At 40.6% G+C, this 20423-nt stretch overlaps 1 protein-coding gene across 1 annotated transcript in view; it reads left to right on the top strand.

Moving 5' to 3' along the window:
- Positions 1-20423, top strand: part of Wdr70 (WD repeat domain 70) — a 266830-nt gene that overhangs the window by 137130 nt on the left and 109277 nt on the right. Inside the window, exon 10 of the mRNA XM_045132810.1 lies at positions 15149-15323. Coding sequence (XP_044988745.1) covers positions 15149-15323 — 175 coding nt within the window. The remainder of the gene's footprint in view (positions 1-15148; positions 15324-20423) is intronic.

Below are 20423 nucleotides of genomic sequence, written 5' to 3'. Positions count from 1 at the left end.
TTAGGACCTGAGTTTGATCTCCTTGGATCAAAATGTTGGATGTGGCGGCGCAGCACTGGGGAGGCAGAGGCAGGTGGACGGGTCCTTGGAGCGTGACGGGCTGCCCGGCGTGCCTAACTGGAAAACTCCAGTCAGTGAAAATCTATGTCTCCCCCGCCAAAGAAAAAATCAGATAGACTTTTAGAGGATGACACTGAGGTTGTCCTCTGGCCTCCGCATGAACACATGTATATGCACACCTGTACCTGCACACATACATGTACTCACACATTTATGAACATGCATTCATATACAAGCACCCTTCCCCCCACATAAACAACATAGAACTTTCTAGGAGGACATCAGAGCAATTCAGCTGAAAGGTAAAGTCAGCTCCCTGAAGGTCTTTCTAGGACCAGGAGCTAAAAACTTTAGATTGCCCAGAGCTTTGTTTCTTGCTCCTAGCCCAGACTGACCTGGAATTCACTATGTAGTCTCAGGGTGGCCTTGAACTCACAGTGATCCTCCTACCTCTGCCTCCTGAGAGTTGTGATTAAAGGTCTGCACTACCACGCCCAGTGTTTCTAATATTTGCTGGAACTCTTTTATGATCTAGCAGAGACTATTGACCTCTGTACAGAAAATCACACAGGCCTACATTTTAACCCTTTCTTTCCTCCCTACCCCACAGAAGTACAGAACTACCCATAGATCTAGAGTAGGGCAAGAGAAACAAAAAGCTGTCACTTATAGCTAATAAGTATGGGGTGTTCCAAGCAGGGTACACCTGCTTTAGCTTGCTGCTGAATATTAAGCAGTGTCAGTCCTTAATATTTAAATCAAACAGTAGTTCACTAAATTCTCAAACCTGGATCTCACGGTATGTAGATAAACCTTGGGGAGGTAAGCAAAGCAGATGCAACTTAAACAATAAAAGCAGTACCTGTTGTACTGAATGCTTGATACATCTGAAAATCTTATAGGCTGAAACATGTTAGCAGTTATATTCTGGTCCTCATTTCTCTCAGAGTAACTTTAATTCTAGTTAGAATAATTATAGGGATATGTGAAAGCCACATTATGAAATCAAATCTTGCAGTACTTTAGGGAGCCCTGTACTAACTTGTAGACTCTAGAAACTAGGTTAACAACACTGTAAATAAATGGTATTTGCCAGTTTTTCTATCAGGCATCTAGGAAGTAATTTAGGGATGTTCTGTTTACTAAAGAAAATCTGGCCCAAGGCCAGGTGTGGTGGTGCACACTTTAATCCCAGAACTTGGGAGGAAGAGGTAGGTGGATTGCTGTGAGGCCACTCTGAGACTACATAGTGAATTCGAGGTCAGCCTGAGCTAGAATGAGACTCTACCTCAAAAAAAAATCACAAACAAAAAAATCACTTGAGTCATAATATCTTTAGACTATGTGCCCAAAATTGTTAGCCCTTGTTTTCATGGATCCTTTTAGATAGACAACACAAAGAAACATGAGGTACACAGTGATGTACCTTGACAACAGGCAAGCACTAGTTGATTATTTCACTCAAATATTAATAATTGTTAATCCATTTGTGTTTCAGTTTTCCTCTGTACAATAGAGCTGATAAGAGTCATGAGAATGGGATGACAAGGTGCTGGTATCATGTCCACTTTATTTTGAACACCTTCATGTTAGCCCTTTCAGACGTGAGCCTAAAATTTATTTCCTATTTAGATTATTAGTTTAGTATTTTGAATTTATTAACAAACACATTTTGACATTTCATGTCTCTTGGGAACAATTATACAAGTTCAAGAGTTCTGTTCTAGATTAATTTGTTAGAGATACTGAAATGGTTCACTATTTTAGTGTAAACTTCTAAGGTAACATTGACTTTATTACTTAACTCTACAGCTTGGTTAAGCATTGTTTAGCTTTTCAATAGGAAAAGCCATCTATTCCCTTTTGAGAGAGCATATTTATTTTGTTTTCAAATTTGCACTGAATCACTCTTTGGCGAATGCAATTTTATCTTAAGAATCTGTTTTGCAGATGTGGAATCTGTTGCTTTAAAATTTGGTTGGTTAAGTGAAAATTTCATCTATGAAGGATGTTTTGGAGTCATTTAAAATATAGAGTAATGGCAATAATCATGTTCAAGTTCAGCAGCGTGTTGGGCAGCCTGCTGGCACCTGCTGATACCAGGGAGACGTTGGCTCAGAAGCACCAGTGAGCCCTGGCAGCACCCTCAGGCACAGAGTGGGTCAGGCAGATTTCTGTGAGCTTTGTCATGCTCCCTTTCTTCTCTGCTGGCCAACCATCACCTCTTTCCTCTGCCTTAATATCTCCCATTCTCCACCTCCACCCACTCTGCTATTTTGCTCTTGTCATAAGGTTATTTCCTTTCATAAATAAAACTCATCAGTAATCTCAGGCATACTACATCTTTCTCCATATTTTAAGGCCACATCCACATATGATTTCTGACCATGGTAACAGTTGTAAGAGGAAATAGTGAAGTTGAAATGAGTGACTTGCTTTATGCCCCAGATTCATTTTGAGTTTCCTGTTGTCCAATCAGATATTTAGAAATGGATTTGGAGAACTCTTCTATTTTTAGGGCTCTCTCCAAAAAAGTTGATTTCCACATGAAATTTGGTCACTTATTTTCATTCCTGATTAGTTAGAAGCACTGGAGTTTTAAATTTTAAGTACTTACTAATGTCTTTTTGTCATCATAAAATCTCCACTCAGGTGAGAAACAGCATCATTCTCCTGTTGGCCCAGTATCTTTGTCTGTCTTAATTCCTTCTTGGCTCTGTTGCTGGAATGTGATTCAAGGTAGACTTTGGGTTACACTGTAGTTTGTATTCTCTGTTGCCTTCTGAGCATTTCAAGTACTGTGCATATTCCTTAACACCGTGCTTGTAAGACCTTCCTAAAAGGACATGGTGGTATGTGGCATGGTGAATATCTGCTCTTGTAGAAGATCTACAGCAGATGAGACATTATCAGAATGTCAGCAATATATAGCCTTGATAATGGCACAGATGTCACTTTGAGTAAGTACTCTACTGGCTATGCTTTTCTTTCTGAGTGCTTAAAACCAAGTGGTAGCCACAGTTTAAGTAAATATGCAGTTTTGAAGGTAGGTTGTGGGTCCTAGGAGCTCTGTGGTCAGGCTTGTGCCATCTGCTGACTATGTGGCTTCCCTAGGAAGTGTTAAAGATCTCCCCACTGTTCTGACTCCTCCTGTTTACTGCACATTGTTTGGAGTCCAACCTCTGGACCTTCATAATCTCTCAGATCAAGAGAATAGGTGACTTACCAGAGTTGTAGGACACGTTAAAAGTGTCCGATTGTCTCCTGGGCCTATGTGACCTGAGAGAGCAGCGACCAAAATGTAGGTTGTTCTTTTTGTTCTGGTGTCTCTAGGTGGCTTTGGCGTCTACATATGGTTATTGACCTTTTAGAAGGACACTTATACCACTCTTGAACAAAAGCATGGATTTGTAAGCACAGGCAAAACACATTAACAGTCCAGGAAACAGTTTTTAGCTAATTTAAAACACCTGGAAATGGGTTTGTTTATAAGCAACAGAAGTATAATAAAGTCCTGGCAGCTCTTATTTATTTATTTCTAAATTTATTTATTTTTTATTTATAACTTCCATAATTATAAGCAATATCCCATGGTAATTCCTTCCCCCCTCCCCACTTTCCCCTTTGAAACTCTACTCTACATCATATCTCCTCCCCCTCTCAGTCAGCCTCTCCTTTATTTTGATGTCTTGATCTTTTCTTCCTATTATGATGGTCTTGTGTAGGTAGTGACAGGATGGTGAGGTCATGGACATCCAGGCCATTTTGTGTCTGGAGGAGCACGTTGTAAGGAGTCCTACCCTTCCTTTGGCTCTTACATTCTTTCTGCCACCTCTTCCGCAATGGACCCTGAGCTGTGGAAGATGTGATTGAGATATTTCAGTGCTGAGCACTCCTGTCACTTCTTCTCAGCACTATGGTGCCTTCTGAGCCTTGTTGTAGGTTTTCAGTGGCAGGAATATATTCCCTCCCATAGAGTGGGCGTCCATTCCAATTAGAGAGAGGTTGGTTTCCCTCATAACAGACATGCCACTATTGCACCCATTGGCTCATTTTTCCTGGTTGGCCAATTATAGGGCTTGCAGTGACCACTGTTGAGTATCTTCACTGGTGGTATCTCTCCCCCCCACTGAACTGCATGCAGAATGGCTTCTTCCAGCTTTCTGTCAGCTGGTCTACATGGAGGAAGTTTTCAGTTCAGCTCCAGTAGGATTTCTCAGTGACCTTGCACCCTAAGTATGTGGGGTCTTCATCAATAGGGTCTTACCATCTATTCCTGGTGGGAAACCAAGGGCCTCAGCAATGACCCGTGAAATTTTGGGGGCTATCAGTGACCTTCCTGGCTAGCAACTCACTGGAAGGTATTCCATCCCTGGCACTGAAAATTTTCTTGTAGTTATCTATGGCTTCTGGGTGTTCCATTGTCCAAAAAAGTAGGTTTCCATATGATTTATTTATATCCTCTTAGATTTTGATTAGCCCTCCCTCCACCTTTCCTTTACTCAGTCTCTTCCCCTGACCTCACTTAGGCCCTTTCACCTTCATTAATCTGTTCTTCTATTTACATTTAATAGAATGATATTGTGTATATGGCATCATCTCTGTTTTAAAATATTATGAGAAGTGTCACCAAAGTTAATTTTGTAACTTCAAGGATTAAAAGAGCTTCTGTTGTCATTGCCTGGAGGCAGGCTGGCCTCAAATTCCGGATCCTGCTGCTAGCACCTCTCAACTGCTGGAATTAAAGGTGTGAGCCTCCACACCCAGCAGAATCTCCTAACTCCCAATAATCCCCTGATGTTCCTTGTGCTGAGATTAAAGGCATTCACCACCATGCCCAGCTTCAGCACGTTTTCCTTAAAACAGATTTAGCTGGAGGATGGTATTGTTCCGTCTGGGGGACAGGCTTCCCTGTATCATAGAGGGTCTAGTACCTGGGATAAGGAAAACCAGGATGATGCCCTTTCTAACTCTGTTAACTCAGGTTAACTCTTTGACTCAGGAAATGTGAATGGAGCCCCTCAAAAATTGAGAAAGCACACAGGTTATCAGAACATGGGCGAGATTTCCTTACCTCTCGAAGGACAGAAGTCATAATGAATGAAGCTAGATTATTTCTTTTGTAAAATTCTAAATTATGAACCTAACAGTGACAAATCTGAATTACATTCATGTTAACAAATGAACCTGCCTATATGTTGCTAAATTTTAAAATTCTAGTTCACTGTCAGCCTTAGTTCAATCTGGTTGTTGCTTGCATTTTTTGTTCCTTTTACTGCCTCACAGAAGTTGAGAACTGCCTAACAAAGATTTAGTTATCCTTTTTTTTTTTTAATGTTCCAAGGTGGGGTCTCACTCTAGTCCACGCTGACCTGGAATGCACTATATAGTCCTAGGCTGACCTCTAACTCACAGTGATCCTCCTATCTTAGCCTCCAGAGTGCCAAGATTAAAGGTGTGTACCACCACGCCTGGCAGATTTAGTAATTCTTTGAGACAGGACTTGTTTTGGGGGTTCAAAGGCAAACCCCAAATGCAAGCTTGTGTCTGCTTTAGTTAAATAATTGAAATAAAACAAGACTGACAAGGATTAATTTTGCGAATTATTATATTTATTCCAAAGTCAGGAGGGGTAAGGGAGCATCTGCTGACCAAAGAAGGGCTTATGAAATATAATAAAAACTTTAAAAAATGTATGAAAAAGGAGCTGGAGAGATGGCTTAGTGGTTAAGGCACTTACCTGCATAGCCAAAAGACCCAGGTTTGATTCCCCAGTACCCACTTAAGCCAGTTGCACAAGGGACACATGTGTCTGGAATTTGTTCACAGTAGCTAGAGGCCCTGGTGTACCCATTTTCTCCCTATATATTCCGTTCTCTCTCCTGTTCTCTCAAATAAATAAATAAAATACTTTTTAAAAAATATTTTTATTATTTGAGAGACAGAGAGAGGAGTGAGAATGAGCACACCAGGGCTTCAGCCACTGCAAACGGACTGCAGATGCTTGCGCCCCTTTGTGCATCTGGCTAACGTGGGTCCTGGGGAATTGAGCCTCAAACCGGGGTCCTTGGGCTTCACAGGCAAGTGCTTAACCACTAAGCCATCTCTCCAGTCCTAAAATACTTTTTTAAAGTGCCACACAAAGCTATTGAGACTTTAGATTAGTGTCAAAAAAGAACAAAAATAAAGTAAATAAATAAATCATTGTCAACATATTGAGATTTTGGTTCTCCATTTCTCTCACTTTTTATACTCATTATGATATAAATTATATTAGTAAATTACCATATGCTATTTAAATTCATTGTAAACTGGATTCTGGGCAAAGGGCTAGTGTTCCCTTTATCTCAGGCCCCAGGCAGATTTAGACCATGTCTCCTCCAAATCTTGTCTTAAGGCAAAATGGCTTCTTTTTTTTAAATATTTATTTTTATTTTTGTTTGTTTATTTTAATTTATTTATTTGAGAGTAACAGAGAGAGAAAGAGGCAGAGAGAGCAAGAGAGAGAATGGGCGCACCAGGGCCTCCAGCCACTGCAAACACACTCCAGACACGTGTGCCCTCTTGTGCATCTGGCTAATGTGGGTCCTGGGGAATTGAGCCTTGAACCGGGGTCCTTAGGCTTCACAGGCAAGCACTTAACCGCTAAGCCATCTCTCCAGCCCCCAAAATGGCTTCTTGCCTCTGTCACAGGGGAAGGAGAATGACAACGGCATATGGTTTGGTTTTGTGTATTTTCTCTCTTGTCAAAGTGAGAGGGAAAATACCTCACATATTCATCCTGCCTTCTTCAGTGGCTACTACAGAACTGGAATTACTCAGGTGTGTGCGTTCAAGCTCAGCCCCTTCCAGACGTGGCACCCAGGTGCGCTGACTTCTTCCAGATACAGTCTGGGACCCAGAATAAAAAGTCTGGCTGCTCACAAGGCTTTTGGTGATTTTAGAGGCCTCAGGGTCATGTTGTAGCCAGGGCACATGTGGTCCCCTGGCAACTAAGGTGGCATAGCATTTTAGAGCAGAGAGAGCCCACAGAGTCTGGGTTGTACAGATTTAAGTCCTTACCCATGGGCCACCAAGTAAGCTTAGCGTGTACGGATTTAGACTCTTTCTAGTGGGACTGTAAATACAAGCATAAGCTACCATCTTGATGTCTCTTGCAGGGCCTTGGCTCTTGTACCAAAAGGTGTCTCTCTTCATGCTCTATACCTGTTTCTTTGAGGCTCCAGGTGTGTTTGGGATGGAGCCTTGATATGATTGTGACCTTGTAGTATGCTCTGCTTCCCAGGATCTGCAATTAAATCCTTACCAGTGGGGTCCTAAATTGGGCCTATGGAATTAAATTTGTACTGATGAGACCCTAAAGAGCCTGCTACTTTAGATCCTTATATATATATGATTTTTTTTTTTTTCTCGAGGTAGGGTCTCCCTGTAGCCCATGCTGACCTGGAATTCACTATGTAGTCTCAGGGTGGCCTCAAACTCACAGCATTCCTTCTACCTCTGCCTCCCAAGTGCTGGGATTAAAGGCGTGCGCCACCACGCCCGGCTTATATATGACTCTTAACTCTTCCCCTATCTATGTAGTATCTATGACTGATCCTTTTTGGAGCTGTGCTTTTCAGCCACACATTCACACATTTAGCCTCTAAGCATGCCTTAGCCTGAAGCATGATTGACAAACAGACCAAAAACCAACAAATAAACCCCTCTGGAATAAATCCTTTTTATGTTGGGCTGCCTGGATTTAGAAAGCCATACTGCATTTCACCACATACAATACAGAAACAACAAGGTGTTTTCAGGAAAACACCTAAAACCAGAAATAAGCCAGAAAATATCAGATGGAAGTAGTCACTAGCAAGCGTCCCTTACTATTAAGCCATGTATTCAACCCCTAAGCGCTTGGCTTTCTGACTCTAGGGGTCCAACTTCAGGACTGAGCAGATGAGTCTGTCTCAGTCTTCCACCCAACTGAGATCTGCTGAGCATGTCACGGACAGTGGTCTGTGCCTGTAGGCTAGGGCTGAGGCATTGCAGCCGCTCAGCCGCCACCGGCTGCCTAGTGTGGCTCACAGCCCTGCAGGATCTGGTTGCCCTACGGATGGGTTTCCCTGCTGTGCAGGGTTTTACCCAAGTGAGCCACAGCCTGTGAGAGCGACACCAAATCCCAGACCACTGGCGCCGAGTACATTCTATGTAGATCTCTGAGAAAGGTTGATCAGTTCTGCTCATAGTGAGGTCTGCTCCTAGGGACAGTGAGGACACCTTCATGCAAGCCGTCAGGGGTGGGGGGTGGGGGGAGAAATCTAGCGTGGAGATTCAGCCATGCTAGTCATGCTGGGGTCTTTCCCAGGCCAGGAGAGCAAGGGAGATGTTGGAAGCTCTGCAGTCATTCTCCCAGCTTCCTTTCCACTGACCTTGGGTGAGTGTGAGTTAGTGAAATCCTAAGACCCCCCAAAGAAGATGCCGTCTTGAGGGGTATGCTGCTTGAATCTGTATCCCAAAGCATTGTCCCAGCACAGCAGAATCTGCATTTCCCTGAGATTACCATTGGTCGTTAGCATTTAAAATTCAAGTCAGTGTTACACAGAGAAAATTCAAAATATATCCTGACAAACTCAATGTTCTGCACATGACATTACATTTTTCTATTGGCTTTACAAGAAGGTGGAAAGAGAAAAATGGAAGTTTTAATACATGTTTCTCACAGAAATTTCCCAGATCCATGGTAACCAGGTTTTAAGTGTTCCCAGTTCCCAAGTACAAGAAAGTTGCGGAGAAGAGACCATGGAGCAGAACAGATCTTCTTCCTGCCATGAGGAAGGCAGCAGCAGGACGTTTACCCTCTGAGGTTCCGGGCAAACACACCAGTATGACACAGGAACTTTGGGGTTCCCTGCCAGTGCACCAAGATATGCCACCATATTGATGTGATATGAGAATTTTGGGGTATCCCTGCATTCTTGTTTTACAAATTAAAAAATAAATGAAATCCATAGACCAGAAGGTAAAGTTTAGAGAGACTTTATTAGATTAAGAGAAGGAGAGAGGAGAGAGTATGAACTGCCCATGAGAAGGCAGAAAGGGTGAAGCCCTAATTCTTTTTTTCCCTTTGTCAATGTGTGTTTGCATATGCATGTATGGGGGGCGGGTGCCGGTGCACGTGCACTGTGAGTGGAGGCCAGATGAGAATCTTGGGTGTTCTCATGAATGCCTTCCACCTTTTTTTTTTTTTTTTTTTTTTCCCTTGCTTGAAGGTAGGGTCTGTTTGGAGCCCAAGCTGACCTGGAACTCACTCTGTAGTTCCAGACTGGCCTTGAATTCACAGTGATTCTCCTACCTGTGCCTCCTGAGTGCTGGGATTAAAGATGTGCACCACCACACCTGGCTTTTTTAATCTTTTTTTCCTTCTTGTTTTGTGGCATTCTTTCAACTCCGTCTTCCTTAACAGTCACTGAACCTTGGAGTAGGTGATATAGATATTACATTTAGGGCCAGTCACGATAGTTCACACCTTTAATCCCAGCACTTAAGAGGTGGAGGTAGGAGAAATACCATGAGTTAGGGGCGATGTTGGGCTACAGAGTGTGTTCCAGGTCAACCTGAATTAGAGAAAGACCTTGCCTCAAAGCAACAGTGTCAAAAAGTAACCATATACCCTGCAAAAGAACCTTTTCTGACCCAGTTAGTCAGCAGCATAAGCATAAACATAACATATAGAAAGGCAATTTGATAGGCACATTATGTCTATTAGCAAAACAACAGCAGTTGCTTCCCCACTAGAGCCTATGCCCTCTGCAGTCACAGGCTTTTGACCAGGTGTACAGTATCAGATTTGAGTTCTGTCCTGTGAAGCGGGCCTCAAATCAGTCAGAAAGCAGATGCAGCAGTAGGTGTATCTTTCCTGTGAGGCCCATGGCTGATATGAAGTCTGTGGATAGTTCTCCATCAGCAGACTGGATAGAACCTTTCTGTACTATGAAAGCCAGGATGCTTCTAGCTCCATCCCACAGTCTCTGTCTCCTACAACCAAATCATGTGGTTTCTTCAGCAATAGGGTTTTATAATTTATTTAGGGTTCCACTAAGAGTAAGAACATCTATTGCTTTGAGAGATTCAGGGGCCTCCCTGGCCAACAATTTGTAGGGAGATAGCCCAACCCTGGCTCTAGTATTTTCATTTAATAACCATATTGCTTCTGAGAGTGGCTTTACTCATGCAGGCACCACCAATCATTTGAGTTAGTTTTTTCTATTTTTTTTTTTTTTTTTTGAAGTAGAGTCTCACTCTAGTCCAGGCTGACCTGGAACTCACACTATAGTTCCAGGATGTATGTTTATAAAGGTTATTATAGGTTTATATTAAAGCTAGAACATTTTCCTTATTTATGTGGAACTTCAATACCTTAACATGTAGAGGCATTTTTGAAAAGATGGCCTTGCTTGTTGGATTTGTTCTGCCAAGAGAGCCACAAGCTTCAGACTCTTATATCACTCAAGTTGCTTGTGTAGTCTTTCGAGAAAAATTAAAGCAAGATCTCTTAAGTGATTTTCAAGCAAAATTAATGCTTCCCTTAACTTCTGCCAAATGCTATGATGCATTTATGCAGCAGATGCCAGAAAGTTTAGAACGTGTATCTGGAAGGAATTCAAAATTCTAAGACAGAAAGCATTTGTGCCTGGGGCAATGTAATGACCCCACCTGTGTCTTTTTCTTGTCTTCTGGATGTTTTCACTTTGTGTCCAGAAAGGCCCATGCTGATCCTTCTTCTATTTTTAAATCTTTTTTATGAAACACAGTCTTAATTTTATAAGACCAGATCTTACTCCAAGTTTCAAAATATATGTTCTTCAGCATAAAATGTTTTGACAGATACCTAATGACCCAGCACTTTAGCATCTGTTCTTTAGGCATGGATTCAGGGAATCAGAGCCATAAAACCAAACTGTAATTAGTCACTATCAGATGTTGCATGAATTTGTATTTCATACATCTTCATTTTAGGTAATTTGCTTTTTCTCCTTTCTCCATTATTTTGTAAGTAGCTCAACCTGTTAATAAACCATAATAAAATAAATGGAAATACTTAGTTGTTAAATTTATTAGCATTGATATTTATTTATGGTCTAAGAGGAAGGACAGAAATGAACAAGTATTTATTGAGTGCTACTGTGTTCCAAGTATTGTAGTACATATGTTTACATCCCAAATCTCATTTAATCCTCACAGCCCCTCATTGTTGGTATTATCATCTCAGTTTTAGAGATGAAAACTTCAAACAAACTAGATAATGATACTTTATGCTTGTGTGGGTTCTTTCATAATGTAATTCTAAAATATATTCTTACATTGGGGATGTTCAGTTATAAAAAAAAGAAAAATTGACTCATAATTTATTTCTACTCTTACAGAGCTAAGGGTAAAAATTAAAAAAATCACATGCAGCACATGTACGATTCTTCAACTTTTTGTATTTGTTGACTAAATACAGTGGAAAGACAAAGAAACAAATAGTAATACAGAATTCACTAAAGCAAGGGATGACTTTAGAATGCTCAACTATGAATAGTGCTGGGACATTGGATATCCATATGTAAAAAAGTTAAGCTTGACCCATTTCTTGGACTAGTTTAGATTTATCATAAAATCTGTTTATAAAATTAAACCTATAAAGTATGTAGAACAAATCCAGGGAATATTTGTGACCTTTGGTTCAGTAAAGCTGTTTTTAGGTAGGTGATACCAAGATACTGATAAATTATATTGCATGAAAATTTAAGGCTGGGAATGAAGCTCATTTAGTAGAGTGCTTGCCTAGTGTTCCAAAGCCTGGCAGGGTGCATGGCACATACCTGTAATCCCAGCACCCAGGAGATGGAAGATGAGAAGTCCAAGATCACTTTCCCTTACCTAGTGAGTTCAAGACCAGCCTGGGCACAGCAATCCTTGCCCCCCCCACCCTGGTCTCTCTGTATATGTATATATTACATATATACATGTAGTATGTATATGTTATATAACTGCTATTTGAAAACGAAAGAAGAAATTATAGATTTGGAAAATAATTGCTGCTTTTGTTTCTGAAATATTTATTTATTTGAGAGAGAGAGAAAGAGGCAGAGAGAGAGAGAGAGAATGGGTGTGCCAGGGTTTCTAGCCACTGCAAATGAACTCCAGACACATGCACCACCTTGTGCATCTCACTTACATGGGTACTGGGGAAATGAACCTGGGTCCTTAGGCATTGCAGCAAGCACTTTAACCACTAAGCCATCTCTCCAGCCAATAATTGTTACTTTAAAAATATTTTAATTATTTATTTGAAAGCAGAGAGAGTAAATAGATGGGAATGAATATGAATGGGCATGCCAGGGTCTCTTGCTACTGCAAATGAACTCCAGATGCACGCTCCATTTGTGCACCTGGTTTTACATGGATACTGGGGAATTGAACCTGGGCTGTCAGGCTTGACAAGCAAGTGCCTGTAACCACTGGGCAATCTCCCCAGCCCTGCTTGATACTTTTAAAATATATATTTCATTAAGAACTTGTTTCCATGTCAAGAGGTATAGTTCAAAGGAAGTATGCTTGCTTGCATCAAGTGCAAGGTCCTTCCCATACTGCAAAAACTAACCAACCTCCGGGTGTGGTGGCGCACGCCTTTAATCTCAGCACTTGGGAGGTAGAGGAAGGAGGATCACTGTGAGCTCAAGGCCACCCTGAGACTACACAATGAGTTCCAGGTCAGCAGGAGCTCGAATGAGGCCCAACCAAGAAAAAAAAAAAAACAACAAAAAAACCCCCAAAAAACCCAAAAAACAAACAAACAAAAAACCAACCAGAATAGAGAGCTAGAATAAAGAGCTGTCATTATTTAGTAATAAGGGTAGATGGTACATGCCTTTAATCCCAGCATTGGGAGGCAGAAGTAGGAGGATCACTGTGAGTCCAAGGCCAGACTGGGCTACAGTGAGATCCCACCTAAAAAAAAAAAAAAAAAAAAAAAAGGGAAAAAAGAAACTATTTAATATTGAAAGTTAGTATAAGGTTTGAATAGATACTACACCAAAGAAAAGAAATGGTAGGTTGACTAGTCCTCAACATCACTAGTCATTTTGCAACTAAATTGAAATCATAATATAAAGTACTCAGCTAAGACATCCAGATTATGGGCTGAAGAAAGAGTAGAGAGGAGTGTGAAGAGAGACCTTGAGAAACGTTCTCAAAGTCTTATACTCTCTTTATACTTACAGTCCATTGGACAAAAGACAGCTGCAAGTGAGACTGGGAGATACAGACTTTAACTGAGAAGAAGGAAGAATGCATGTTGGCAAATACAGCTCTCCGTGTCTAGCACAATCCTGATGACTTGGCTGCCAAGATGCTTTGTAATACTGACCAAGGTCTCTCACTTCCCATTACATTACTTCAAATCCTCAAGTTCCCTTTGTGCTTTTCTATTATTTCTGTGAACCACCGTTTGAACTTACAGTTTGTTCACCACAGTTCCTAAGCTTCCACCTGTACAATCTCTCTCCCTCTCAACTCCTTTCTCTATAGTTTTTTGTTTGTTTGTTTGGTAGAAGTGAGCACACCCTGTTTCAGGTGAGCACATGGGATGTCGCATACTACATTTTACACACACACACACACACACACACACACACACACACACACACACACACAAAGAAAAACTGTCAAGAAGATCTTCTCTTAAGAGGAATAGATATTTATATTTGTTATATTTTCAGTCTGGGTAACATGAGTTCACTAGTTATGTACTTTTCAGAAGTGTTTAGACTATTCCAAGTTGTTTGCATTTTCATGTTTTAGAATCAGTTTATCCAATTCCTATCCCCCTTAATTCCCTGCCGGAATTTGATGGCCATTGCACTGAATCTAAAGATCAACTTGGACAGAATAGGCATCTTAGTAATATTGACTCTTTCAGTCCATAAATACAGTGTAACTTCTCATTTAGATACATCTTTCATTTCTCTCAGAAATGGTTTGTGTACTTCAGTTTATAAATACTATACAGATTACATATTTATTCATGTGGAATGGTTTTATTTTCATGATGTCAATATTCACTTGTCATAAGTCCACGGAAATAAAGCTGATTTATGGTTACTGACCTTGTATCCTATAATCTTGTCAAACTCATGTGTTATAGAATCATTTTTGCATATATTGTGGGGGTTGATTTATTTATTTATTTGAGAGGGAGAAGAGAGAGAGAAAGGGAGGGAATGGGCATGCCAGGGCCACCAGCTGCTGCAAATGAACTCTAGATTCATGCACCACCTTGTGCATCTGGCTTACACGGGTCCTGGAGAGTCAAACCTGGGTCCTTTGGCTTTGCAGGCAAACACCTTAACCACTAAGCCTTCCCTCCAGCCCCTGGGGGGATTTAAAAAAATAGACGATTATGTGATCTCTTAAAGTCATTGCTAGTCTTCTTTCCAGCCTTCCCCTGCTTCTGGTGTCAGCTGACAGCGTGGGATTGATGAGAGCTGGCGGCATTTGTTTGCTCTCAGGTGTTGGGAAGGCATTCAGTGTTTCTCCACTGAGTGTGCGTTCTGTAGTTTTTCCATAGCGTCTTCTGTTAGGTTGAGGAGATTCTGCTCTTTTCCCAGCTGAGGCTTTTAAATCATCAGTGGATGTGGAATTCTCCTAGATGGCTGTGATTCCACTCCTCAGCCTCCTGAGGGGGTGTCACATTTTAGTGTGTGTTTTCAGGTATATGCACAGTACAGTATGAGAATGATCTACTGTTAATGCACGCTGTATGAGGCATATGTTCAGCAGTATTACTGGTCACAGGCATAGTCAGAAGGTTTGGAGGCTACTGTAGTAGAGGGCATGAACGATTTGAAGTAGAATTTGCCAGTTGCTTTTGCCTGATGACAGCAAAATTCAAATGGTTCACTTTTCTCCATCAGTAACTATAAATGGAAATTGTCTTCTAGTGCATTTAAAAAGACAAGTACACTTGAAAGATAAGGTAATCTGTATAGACATGTCCCTATTTTAAACTCTTATTTTTTAAGTAAATAATAATCTGTTTTTTGTTGTTGTTGTTTAGGACTGTGAGGATATGGGAAGTTGAAAATCCAAAGAAGCAAAAAAGTGTTTTTAAACCACGAACAATGCAGGGTAAAAAAGTCATTCCTACTACGTGCACTTATAGTAGAGATGGAAACCTCATAGCTGCTGCCTGCCAGAATGGAAGCATACAGATCTGGGACCGAAATTTGACTGTAAGTCAGTGACTTTCAATCTTCTTTCTGCAAAAGACAGTTACCTTAAGAAATCATGTTAAAAATCATAAAGGTCAATATTCTGAATCTAGACCTCATCAGTGTGGTTTTTTTTTCTTTTTTGCTTTGTTTTTGTAGCATCAGTAAACATTTAAGTTCTGTATTTTCTAGTTATTAGATTTTTTTATTTCAAGGTAGGGTCTCACTATAGCCCATGCTGACCTAGAATTGACTATGTAGTCTCAGGCTGGCCTCAAACTCATGGTGATTTCTTACCTCTTCTTCCCTAGTGCTGGGACTAATGGTGTGCGCCACCACACCCAGCTCTAGCTAGTAGATTTTGATTTTAAAATTAGTTCAATCTTTTGGTATGAAATTTAAAAAGTGGTACTTATTATATAACATCTCAATTTGATTTTGAAAATAAGGGGTCTGACAGTAATAAGAAACAAGGCGAATCAGAGAACTAAAAAGTACCCTCTAAAAGATGCAAGAAAACCATGAGAATCTAGGCCTATCTATCAGTTGATGTGCAGTTATTTCTATAATAATTTAAGTAATATTTTAAAAATATTTTATTCCATGATAGTCTATTTCAATGAGCTTCAGATTTTCTTCTTTAAATAGTTGTTTAGATCATTAATTAGAATAAATATTGGAAGCCGGGCGTGGTGGCGCACGCCTTTAATCCCAGCACTCGGGAGGCCGAGGTAGGAGGATTGCCATGAGTTCAAGGCCACCCTGAGATGACAGAGTTAATTCCAGGTCAGCCTGGACCAGAGTGAGACCCTACCTTGAAAAACCAAAAAAAAAAAAAAAGAATAAATTTTGGAATCAAAAGGCTCATATGATTCATAGAAAAATGTGGAATGCTTTTGACTAATTCTGTGGATTACCAATAAGCTTAAAAATTCCTTTGTGGGGCTGGAGAGATGGCTTACTGGTTAAGGTGTTTGCCTGGGAAGCCTAAGGACCCAGGTTTGATTCCCCAGTATCCATGTAAGCCAGATACAGAAAGTGGCACATGCATCTGTAGTTTGTTTGCGGTGGCTAGAGGCCCTGGAGTGCCCATTCTCTCTGTCTATCTGCCTCTTTCTCGCAAATAAATAAACAAACATAAAAAAATTCCTATCTCATGGAGTTTATATTCCAGCTAAAATATATACAAATAATAATCTGTTAAGTTTTTTTTCTTCAAACATTTACATTTTGAATGAGAGTCCAGGCAAGTTTTCAGGGAACTGTGTTGAAGTCAGTTGTGTTGAAATAAGGTAAAACGTAATGATGTGGGGGAAATTCATACTGATAATGCTGGAAATATCTTTGGCATTTTATGTTTGTCAGATCTTTTTATTTCTGTTTTCATCACTACTGAAAACTCCATAAAGCTTCATAACAGCACAGAGATTTAAAAACCCCTTTGAATTGTAAACTCAGTTTTAACAAAGCAGTAAATCTTTTAGTTACTGGCTTTCATCCTCTCTGGATACTGCTAATTTAAACATAGAAATTCTAAAACAAGTAGTTTTTTTGTGTAGCATTAATGAAAATGTTTTTGGTCTAGTGTGTGTGTGTGTACATATAACATGTATCTGTATCATCTATAGATACAGATATGCTGTTTTCTTAGAGCGAGTATATTTTTGTAAAGCTGAGAATAGCTTTTGAAGTTTAGCTTTATACATCTTAAAATAAGGGGTATCTCCTATTTCCATTTCAATAGGAAATATTTATGTGAGTTTCTTAAGCATCTACTAATGACTTATCTCCTAAGCCATCTACTATTCATTCTTTCAGTCTATTTTGTTAGAATTTAGTTACACATGAATTTATAGTATATTTTGCCATATCCTATTTGTTAAATTTTATTCATATTTTTACATTTGCATATTAATGTCAACTAAAAACAAATTGAGAAGAAAAAAAACTCAACAGCTAGAAATTCTATGCAAGGGCTGGGCAGATGGCTTCATTGTGACGTGCTTGCTGCATGAGCCTGAGGACCTGAGTTTGGATCTCCAGGACCCACGTAATAGCTGCCTATGATGTGCACACTTGTGATTCTAGTGCTGGAGAATCCCTGGGCTTGCTGGCTAGCTAGTCTAGCTAAATTGTTGAGCTCTAGTTTCAGCAAGAAAGCCTGTCTCAAAAAAATAAGGCAGAGAGAGAGGGAGCTGGGTGTGGTGGCACACACCTTTAATCCCAGCACTCAGGAGACAGAAGTAGAAGGATCACCGTGAGTTTGAGACCAGCCTGAGACTACAGAGTGAGTTCCAGGTCACCCTGGTCTAGAATAAGACCCTATCTTGAAAAACAAAAGCAAAGATTTTTTTTTTTTTTAAGAAAAAGGAGGGTTGGAGAGATGGCTTAGCAGTTAAGGCATTTGCCTGCAAAGCCAAAGGACCTTGTTTCAATTCCCCAGGACCCACATGAGCCAGATGCACAAGGTGGTGGATGCACCTGGAGTTCATTTGCAGTGGCTGGAGCCATGGCATGTGCATTTTCTCTCTCTGTGTCTCTGTCTCTGTCTGCCTCTTTCTCTCTCTCTCAAATAAATAAACAAATATAATATAAAAAGGCAGAGTGCGACATAGAAGACATCGTACTCTGTCTTCCATATATACATGCACACATAACTCCCTAATCACACACATGTGCCCATAAACCTGAGTAAGCATACATACACAAAACATGCAAAAAGAAATGTTATTTTATTTATTTATTTGTTTGAGAGAGAGAGTGAAAGAGAATGGGTGCTCCAGGGCCTCCAGCCACTGCAAGCATACTCCAGACACATGCATCCTCTTGTGCATCTGGCTAACGTGGGTCCTGGGGAAATGAACCTGGGTCCTTTGGCTCTGCAGGCAAACGTCTGAACTGCTAAGCCACCCCTCCAGCCCCAGAAATACTGTTTATTTTAAAAGCAGATTCAAAAAATTCTGAGCTGTTATGTCAACAACAGAAAAAACATCATGGAGGAATACTAAAGCTGAAATTAGATAGCTCAGTCAGAGCAGCTTCCCATGAGAAGCCAAAAGGTAGCTGGCAGGTGATAGCTAGTACATGTTTTGTGATGTGTAAGTAAAGCTATCGTAGTTGGCATGGTTAATCATAGGATTCGCATTTAGCCACTTGAGTACACATTAAGTGAGCATTTCTTCACACGTATCTACCAGCGACACATCTGTTTTCTTACTCTCTCCCTTTACTCTAGAACTATGCTACTCAGATGCTCATCTAAGTATTAACCACATCTGGTTAAATTTTCATTAATGAAAATAAAATGCTATTAAAATGGTTATTTGACTAGGGGCTACTTACGTGACAGGACGCATATAAAATATTTCCATCACAGCAGAGAGTTCCATGGGTAACTGATGCTGTAGGAGGGGTTGCTTGCCCTCCCTCCCTTCCTTTTCCTATTTGTTTATCTATTTATTTACTTATTTGCAAACAGATAGAAGAGAGGCAGAGAGAATGGGTGCACCAGGACTTCCAGCCACTGTACATGAACTCCAGATGCATGTGCCACTTTGTGCATCTGGCTCTAGGTGGGTAGTGGGGAATTGAAACCAGGTCATTAGGCTTTGCAGGCAAGCCCCTTAACTGCTGAGCCATCTCTCCAGCCTTCCTCATTCTCTTTTAGTCCTCTGATGTTGGCATGGTCTCATTTTGAGGGGTCTCCTCTGTGGTGGTCTGCTGGTCTGCATTGCCTTTCTGCTCCTCACTTCCCAATGTCATATTTGAGTGACAGCAAGGAGGCTAGACAATGGTTAGAGCAAGGCGGGAAAGCGCGGCAGAGGCAGGAAGCTGGCCCACTGAGCTGTCCTCTGTCCATCCTTGTTCCTCACTGCCATTCTCTGAAGCAGCCTCTCCTGTCACTTCCTTCTTGCAAACTTAGGGGCCTAAGGCAGACTTGACTTGGGTGACCATCTTTGTGCTCTGACTCTTCTCAGTTGTTTTCTCAGCTGGCTCATACTGGTGTAAAGGGATGCCATCTTTTTTGGTTTCCTGTCAAGTGATGGCTTGTTGTGAGTCCTTCAGTACTACCCTTAGTGAATGTAACTGAATCTGGTTTACCTCATTTTGTCTGAAGTATTTGTCATTACTTAAGTGAGTTCATCTGTGTTAAGAAAGAGCTTACCAGGATAATATTCCAGAACTTAAGCCTTGTGTACCAAAGCACACTTCTGTGTACTTTTATTTTATTTTATGTTGCAGTTTTTCAAGGTAGGGTCTCACTGTAGCCCAGGCTGACCAGAAATTCACTGTGTAGTCTCAGGGTGGCTTCAAACTCATGGCGATCTTCCTACCTCTGCCTCCCTGCTGGGATTAAAGGCATGCGCTACCATGCCCAGCTCAAAACACATTTCTCAACTCATAGAACTCAGTTTTGCTTTTGACTTTGATATTTTTCTTTTTCTTTTCTTTTTTTTTTTTGTAAAAAGAATTATTTATTTATTTGAGAGAGCTAGAGAGACAAAGAGAGATAGATTATAGATAGATAGAGAGAGCACACCAGGGCCTCTAGCCATTGCAGTCGAACTCCATATGCATGTGCCACCTTGTGAATCTGGCTTACTGGGGAATTGAACTTGAGTCCTTAGGTTTCACAGACAAGCCCCTTAAGTGCTAAGCCATTTCTCCAGCCCAGACTTTTCTATTTTTCTTAATAATTTTTTGTATTGAGTTTTAAAATATTTTCTACCTCCTGTAATCAGTTACACTCTTAAAATTGTTTTAGTACTGCTTGATGTGCTCCTTCAATTTTATCTCTTTTACTTTTTTTTCCCCTTCAAGGCAGGGTCTAACTCTAGCCCAGAATGGCCTAGAACCCAGTCCATAGCCCTTACTGCCTTTTTAAAAATCCCAACCCACTGTAGCTTATATTCCCCTCCTAAAAGTTCCACTCTGCTGGTAGGAATCTCATCTATTCAAGTCTGTTGTGTGTGCACTCTGAAATGCTCTTAAAAAGTTTTTAAATATATTTTATTTTCATTTATTTATGAGAGAGAGAAAGAGAGAATGAGAATATGGGCTTGCCAGGGCCTTTAGCCACTGCAAATGAACTCCAGGCACATGTGCCACCTTGTGCATCTG

This window comes from Jaculus jaculus, chromosome 13 (assembly GCF_020740685.1).
Source record: "Jaculus jaculus isolate mJacJac1 chromosome 13, mJacJac1.mat.Y.cur, whole genome shotgun sequence".
Lineage (NCBI taxonomy): Eukaryota > Metazoa > Chordata > Mammalia > Rodentia > Dipodidae > Jaculus > Jaculus jaculus.
This window is presented reverse-complemented; position numbering and strand designations above follow the sequence as displayed.